Consider the following 8,543-nt stretch of genomic DNA (forward strand, 5'->3'; position numbering starts at 1 on the left):
AAATCACAAGTGGTCCTAGTTAAAACGCCAATGTTGGTCGAAAAAATAGCTTGGGTTTTTCCAATGGCTTGGCCAAACTCGTCAAATTCATTGTTCAACTGAACAACAGCTAACTTCTTTTTCAGTTTGTTTACACTTCTTTTTTTAATTTTTTGTTGCATCTGTACATAAAATGCAATAGAAAAGATACACATCAAATGAAATAGAAAAGACACACATCTAAGCACATACATATACAAATTAAGATCATAGTACAACAAACACAGGCTTATACACCTTAATATCATTTCAAACAAATCCAGTCTTATTATTGTGTTATGAATAACACAGCAAACATATCACACATACACAATACGCAATAACAAGGAAATTGACCGAACTCATAACCAAACCCATTTCAAAGACTAATTGTGTGACAATAATATTCACGTTTATTTCTGAACAAAAAAAAGTAATAAATTTAGATTATCAAATAAACATAATTAATTATTGATTATAATTACTGGTAGGAATTAACCTTTAAAAGACACTCTTTTTCTCTTGTAATACGATGCTTCGTGTAAGCCATGGTAGCACAGTAGAATCGTGCAGAGTTTGAATCTAAAATAGAACAGAAATCGAATAGGGTATCGAACAATTAGGGTTTACAGATTCAAGTGATTTGGGTTGCTTGGCGGTTTTTTTTAGAAGACAGACCGATAACAAAAGAGAAATGATAATGAGGTAATGGGATTATGATCGATAAAAACTCAATTGATTTTTATTTGGGGGTTTTTTTTTACAGTATACCATAAGTGATATTTTTAAAGAAAACAAATGTAAATTTGTCAGGTTAACACAATTGCTTAGATGGTTAGGACGTTGCTTGGTAGAGAGGAGGTCGTGGGTTCTAGTCCTATTTCCAACTTTTTAAATTCTTTATTATTAATAATGTATTAACTTTTTTCAATGTTGCTTGTAGATGGATCGGAATACTTGGATGTACGAGATAGGTCGAGCTACCGCTGAGTTTATGGATAGTGTAGATGAATTTATTACAGTTGCCGAGACTGATCAACTAGAAAAAGGAAACAACGCAATTTGTTGTCCTTGTAAGAAATGCAAAAATGCACGGTGGTATGCTGATTTAACTGATATCAAAAGTCATCTAATTGCACACGGATTTATGAGAGGGTACACATGTTGGTCTTTTCATGGTGAGTCAGTAGCTGACCTTAACCCGTCTGTTTCGGATAACGATACCGATAATGAAGAAGATTCATACAATAGTGACAATAATGTTAATTTTGATGACATGTTTGATGATTTGGATATGGAGGATAATGTTGCTGATAAGTATCATGACAGATTACAACAACTATTTGTTGACGCTGAAAAACCTTTATATACCGGTTGTATGAATTTTACAAAACTTTCCGCCGTGATACAACTGGTTAACATAAAATCAAACAATGGTTGGAGCGACACAAGTTTCACTAGCCTGTTAGAGTTGTTGAACAAAATGCTACCAGAAGGTAATGAGTTGCCGGTTTCAACATACCAAGCAAAGAAATTAATGTGCCCAATGGGATTGGAAATACAGAGAATACATGCTTGTCCAAATGATTGTATGTTATACAGGAATGAAGACAAAGACCTACCTTAATGTAAGGTATGTGGTACATCTAGGTATAAACGCGGAAAACCGACAGATAATGCTGATAGTGATGTGTCGGAAAATGGACCTCCTGCAAAATTTTATTGTGGTAGTTGCCTATCATACCACGATTAAAGAGACTATTTGCGAATGAGAAAGATGCAAAATTATTATGTTGGCATGCTGAAGATCGTAAAAATGATGGTAAAATGCGACATGTGGCCGATTCACTTCAATGGAAAAATTTTGATAAAGATTTTGAAGAATTTGGGGATGAGATACGTAATATAAGGTTCGAACTCAGTTCAGATGGAATTAATCCGTTCGGAGATTTGAGTAGCCGTCACAGCACGTGGCCTGTTCTTCTATGCATTTATAACCTACCGCCTTGGCTATGTATGAAAAGAAAATACATAATGATGTCTCTTTTGATTCAAGGCCCAAAGCAACCTGGAAACGACATTGATGTTTATTTGCAACCATTAGTTGATGAAATGATGGAATTATGGAGTACCGGCATACATGTTTATGATGCATACAAGAAAGAATACTTCCAACTACGGGCAATGCTTTTTTGCACCATTAATGATTTTCCTGCTTATGGTAACTTGTCTGGATATAGTACGAAGGGGAAAAAGGCATGTCCTATTTGTAAGGAAAATACTCACTCGATATGGCTCACAAATTGTAAGAAACCTGCATTTATGGGGCATCGGAGAGAGCTTGCCGAGAATCACCCGTACCGTAAAAAGTCAGATTTATTTGATGGTACTATAGAGGATAGAAAACTACCACCACCATTGGATGTAGAAACTACACTCTCCAAAGTTGCTAATATAAATGTTGTGTTGGGAAAGAAAGGGGTTGGTCCTCCCAAAGGTATTTGGAAGAAAAAGTCTATTTTTTGGAAATTACCCTACTGGAAGCATTTACGAGTCCGACATTGTATTGATGTTATGCATATTGAGAAAAATGTTTGTGAAAGTTTGATAGGATTACTGTTGAACATTCCTGGAAAAACAAAAGATGGAATTAAAGTTAGAAGGGACATGGAATTAATGAATATCAGACCAGAGCTACAACCTAAAGATATTGATGGAAGGTCCACCAAGTTTCTTCCTCCGGCCTGTTATACTATGTCGAAGGTCGAGAAAACTAAATTTTGTCAATGTTTACATGGTATTAAGGTTCCATCAGGATACTCTGCTAACATTAGGAAGTTGGTTTCGATGAAAGATTTGAAGTTACTTGGTATGAAGTCACATGATTGTCATGTACTAATGACCTAGATGATTCCTATCGCAATTCGTGGAATTCTACCCAACCGTATTCGACACACAATTACAAAACTATGCTTATTTTCAACATGATTCATTCAAAGGTGATTGATCCTGGTGTGCTGGATGAATATCAAAGAGATATCATACTTACTCTTTGCGAACTCGAGATGTACTTTTCACCTTCTTTCTTTGATGTCATGGTTCATTTGGTATCTCATATTGTATGAGAAATAAAGGTATGTGGTCCAGTTTTCTTACGGTATATGTATCCATTTGAAAGATATATGGGTATCTTGAAAGGTTATGTAAGGAACCTTAATCGACCAGAAGTCAGTATCGTTGAAGGATATGCATCCGAAGAGGTGATCGAATTCTGCACAAACTATATGGATGGGTTTAAAAGTGTCGGGATTCCACAAAGTCGTCATGAAGGAAGACTATCAGGTCAAGGGACACTTGGGCGCAAGACGGGATATTCAAATGTTTTCGATTATCAAGAGGCACATTTTAATGTCTAATAACACACTACATCTATTGATCCATTCATACAAGAACACATGTCGTTCTTGAGACAACAATACCCTAAAAAGAGTGCAAAGTGGTTGGCAAATCAACATAAAAAAACTTTTTCAGAATGGTTGAAAGACAAAGTTAGGAGGACACTTCCAAATGTTGATAAAACGGTCGAAGCTTTGGGATTTGCCCCTAAACATGTGTTCCAATATCAAGGATATGACATAAATGGGTATACCTTTTACACTAAAGCTCAAGATAAGAAGAGTAAAACCCATAACAGCGGTGTCACGGTGATAGTCTCGTCGACGGAATTCACCATGGTCAATCGTGAAGAAAGATCAAGGATCGCCAAAAAATCGTATTATGGTGTCATTCAAGAAATATGGGAATTAGATTATGGTGATTCGTACACTATACCTTGTTCAAGTGTAAGTGGGTTGCTAATGATCGCGGTGTTCAAGTTGATGAAGATGGTTTTACAACTGTTAATCTTTCCACCAATGGATATAAAGAAGAACCATTCATTCTAACAAAACTAGTTACTCAAGTATTCTTTATCGAAGACCCAAAGGATCCTAGATGGCATGTGGTTCAGTATGGAAAACGGCGGATTATTGGTGTCGAGAACGTTGTTGATGAGGATGAGTACGACCAATTTGACGAGTTACCGCCATTTTCAGTCGGTGTTCAACCTTTGAATGAAGTTGTTGCTGGAAATAATACAATCTACTTTAGAGAAGACCATGAGGAAGGAGACGAGGTTGCAGACACATAAAAATTGTTAAAACATATGATTGATTACCTTTTTTTTTTACACCCATGAGTATATTTTTTAATGACTTATGCAACATGTCTTTTATGTGTTTTGTTAATTTTTTTTGTTAATTTTTTTTACCATGAAAAATCGACTTTATGTTATTACCTTTTAAATTACTAATACCAATGTATACAATACAATTACAAATACAAATACAAATACAAATAATTCTAAAACACACACACACACACACACACACACACACACACACACATATATATATATATATATATATATATATATATATATATATATATATATATATATATATATATATATATATATATATATATATATATATATATATATAAACATATATATGCACATTTTTCAATATTATGCCCGGGAACAAACCGCGATCACAAAACCATCCAACTTCTTCGTATACCCTAAACCATCCCACTTCATTATCAAACCACCGGAAACACCCTACTCCAACATCATAGAACGGCGATTATTTGACGAACGAAATTGATTTCATCATCACGGCTGAAGGATCGTCTCAAATACAGGTACAGATGGTTTTTTTTAGTTATCTAATTGTTCTTTACTCGAATATTTTTGTTATAGACGTAATGACCATAAAATCATACTATTATACTTGAATCGAGTTGTGTGATTAGGAAACAATAATCGAAAATTAGGTTATATACATGCACATTTTGTCTTAGATTATTCAGTAAAATTGACACATTAGGGTTTATAAGTGGTGAATAGATGCTGCAGAAATAGTCCACCATCGTGTTAATTTAGTTGTGTTAATTTGACCATAATTATTATTGATACCTACAAAACTGATATGTACATATATGTTGATTTTACAGAAGCAGAAATAATCTCTGACGTTGTCATTTATGGCTACCTACAATCGTCCACCATCGTTCATCCACATAATATGATTAACAGATAAGCTTGAACTGGTATTGTTTTGTTTCTGTTTTAACCTTAAAATTATATATTTTATAAAGCAAAACCATTGTAAGACATATCAGGTTATTATGTTTTGTTACAGGCTTTGCCACATGATTGGTATGTTGACCATTATGATACCATGTTTCCAAGACATTCTGTTATCATCCACACCCTGCTAGGATATAAATCCGAAGTTACATTTTCGATGAATGATTGTAGTCGTATGATACTTGGCGATGGCTGGTTGAGGATCATGAATGATCTTGATATTGGAGAAGGTGATATCCTACTAATGACCGGAATCGACAAAAGAAACTACGAGTTGGCTATTTACTCACCTGACCTGTTTCAAAAGAATTTTTTTGATCCATTCACATCTTTCAGTGTATTGACTTGAATTCAGGCAAAAGTGTATGAAAATGCTCCATACAGACGTTTCCCTTCATTCATGAAATTCGTCAACAATCCAAGTGAACCAGGAATGGTATGGTCAAATTTTCGATCTCGCATATGTAACACACATTTAGTATGTGTACATGATTATTATCTTAACAAATTAGTTTTATATTTCTTTAACAAAAATAGCATTATTTTTTATTGGATGTAGATACTGCCAAAGGAATGGTTAACAACTACTTTTGGAGACTCTGGACCCAAAGAACAAATGATTGTTCACTTTCAAATATGGTACAACAAAAGGGTGGTGGTACTCTCAGTTGAAGGCGAAGTTGTCATGTGGGAAGGATGGTCTGAGTTGATTACAAACCTTAAAGTGGCGTCTGGTGATTGCATGGTCTTTTATGCAACAGATTCGGAAAATCTTGAGCTGGTGATTTATGATCACCGTGGTGTAGAAAAGAGTTGTTTATTAACTTTTCAGCTGAAGGATGATGATGTTTCTACTACCTGGGAAGGAGGATCCACTTCCCAATCCATTCCTGAAATCATTTACATTGATGACAGTTCAGACAGTGATACCGAAAGTGATACCTCAGAAGATGAACCAATGCCTCAACAACTTGATGACAGTTCAGAAAGTGATACCGAAAGTGATACCTCAGAAATGAACCAATGCCTCAACAACATCTACATCCTGAACGTGTAGTGATTATCAAAATACCGTCTGGTAACTTGTTGGTACGCTTCTTGTCTTTTTATAGTTTAACATTCATCAACTGATAAATGGTGGCACACTACTTTTTTTTATCTTTTTACATATCAACGTTTTATGCTTCATCATTATAGAATAACAATTTGGTTAAACCGTTGACTAAATATGTATTTTCTTTTTCGTTAGCGTCTTCTGGAGGAGTTTATTGGACTTCCAGGACTGAGGAGTGGGTGTTATGTGAGTTGTTTTAATCATGAAGGTGATGAATTTCAGTGGCGGTTGAAGCAGGAGACAGGGAAAAAGAAACCAAACCTGGTAGTTACTTCCGGTTTTCCTGAGTACCGATCAATCAATGGCCTGGTGCCTGGTCAATTTTATGAACTCACGTACAATCTGGAGCAACAAAACTTTTATCTTTAGTTTGTGGATTTAAACATGTGTATAAGTGCTATACAATCTGGATGTTGGTAGGTTACATATTTTTTGCTTGCACTTATATAGTGTATTTAAATGTTGTTTGTTGTAATATTTTGGATACGGTAATGTTTTCCAATGATGCATGCAGTATAGAAATATTTACTTCTTGCATTACTTTTGATTACAAATCTGCAACTCAATGCAATTTTAAGCATTTGCCAATAATGGAACAATAGAACCATTTAAAACATACATTTCATTAGAAAATCTTGTACATTTACTACATTGTAAAAGCCAAATACATACAATTTACCATGACAAGTGAACCATCTTTTAAGGTTGTTACTTGTGACGCGCAATTTCGAATATAATCAAACTTGAATTAGAAACAATAGTTTATTGTAAACTACAATGTTCCATTACTAAACAAGATTAAAGAACCTACACATCGAACAATAATTGTATGCAAGTACGGTAGTAATTTACCAAACATCAACATCGACTTTTAAATACGAACATAATTTACATATCATAATATAGAATTCTTACAGACATTAGTAAATCTAAAACATAAATTGTTCTCCGGTTAGGAACTTAAATGTTATCAAAACATGTACACGTGAAATTCGTACATAGACCATAACTACTACACAAATTAGAGTTATTAAAGCTGCACTATCAGAAGACTATTGACCCCAATGAGATTGTTAAAGTGGGTGGCTTCCATCCAAGACCATGAAAAAACTCTTGTACCGACGTGAGAACCCAATCGTACACCTATCACCCACTTTGTACCCATTCAAAGCCACAAAGTACTCCCAGCCTTTCGAAACAAAAAGCTTTTTTGTGGTTACATCTGTGGCCTGTTTTATGTCCCACCAATGGAATATCCCTTCCATATCGAAGCATATATAGGTGCAGCCAGCCTCTAGTTCTCGGATGCGGTTAAAGTCCTCAGTTAGTTCCTAAATGACAGTGACATATTATTTGTTAATGATTGCATAATTATTTGTCATTGCTATATACACGAATACGTTAAATTGTTTCTATAAAAAAGTATCTAACTCACCCAAATAGTTCCCCTTGGTATGTCGAAGAAGATGTATGTGACATCAACGGTGCTCCATATGTTGTACCTTTCAGCTCTATTCAGCTGGTCAAGGGCGAGTGCACGTGTTTGACTAGTAGAGGCATCATTGTTTCCAGCTGTATTTGTGATTCAATTCATTAATATGCAAACAAAGAACAAAATACTCAATTACATCACAAATCAATTGTTAGATTTAAAATGGTTTGATAAAATGTATATGCTGTCTTTTTCAAAACTAAGCAAACTATATTGGTATTGTAGCTTTAAAGTTCACAATACATATTGCTGTAACATAAATCAAACCCTAAGTAACCTGTTGGGAATCTGCAGATAATTAGCAAATAATATCTACAAGTGCAATATCATAAATGAACATTTGGTATGAACTTAAAGGTATAACACAATAAATTTACAGACTCACACCTTCATGAGTGTAATTCCAAAGAAAAACACTGATATTATATATGCACACAACTGTGAGATAAAATCGATTATGGTTCAAATAAAAAAAGCATAAATACATGTGAAGTGTAGATCTGTTGTTTGATTTTAATGATTTATAATTAACAAATGAGATGATAAACTTTGTTCTAAGTTTTTTAGGTTTTCAATTCCGAAAACCCTGTGCTTACAGTTAATAAACAACAAATTTTGTTTAAGAAAACACAATAACCTGAGCTCGACATGGCGGGAGATGGTTGTAGTTGATCGCTACTGCAAGTACAGAGCTGGTGGCAGGTGAAAAGATACTCAGTATGATGTAC

The 8,543-nt window shown here is 34.5% G+C and overlaps 1 protein-coding gene across 1 annotated transcript; it reads left to right on the forward strand.

Moving 5' to 3' along the window:
- Positions 1 to 718: 718 nt before the first annotated feature.
- LOC139902216 (uncharacterized) lies at positions 719 to 3,434 on the forward strand. Its single transcript, XM_071884862.1, has 7 exons — positions 719 to 723; positions 832 to 868; positions 962 to 1,514; positions 1,621 to 1,658; positions 1,774 to 2,910; positions 3,018 to 3,085; positions 3,197 to 3,434. The coding sequence occupies exons 1-7, from the start codon at positions 719 to 721 to the stop codon at positions 3,432 to 3,434; spliced, it is 2,076 nt and encodes a 691-aa protein (XP_071740963.1).
- Positions 3,435 to 8,543: the final 5,109 nt, after the last annotated feature.

This window comes from Rutidosis leptorrhynchoides, chromosome 3 (genome assembly GCF_046630445.1).
Source record: "Rutidosis leptorrhynchoides isolate AG116_Rl617_1_P2 chromosome 3, CSIRO_AGI_Rlap_v1, whole genome shotgun sequence".
In the NCBI taxonomy this organism is placed as follows: Eukaryota; Viridiplantae; Streptophyta; class Magnoliopsida; order Asterales; family Asteraceae; genus Rutidosis; species Rutidosis leptorrhynchoides.

Coding starts and splice junctions, on each gene's coding strand:
- LOC139902216 (XM_071884862.1), top strand. Junction 1,515..1,620: donor GAACAAAATGCTACCAGAAG/GTAATGAGTTGC, acceptor TATGTTATACAG/GAATGAAGACAAAGACCTAC. Junction 1,659..1,773: donor ACCTTAATGTAAGGTATGTG/GTACATCTAGGT, acceptor CCACGATTAAAG/AGACTATTTGCGAATGAGAA.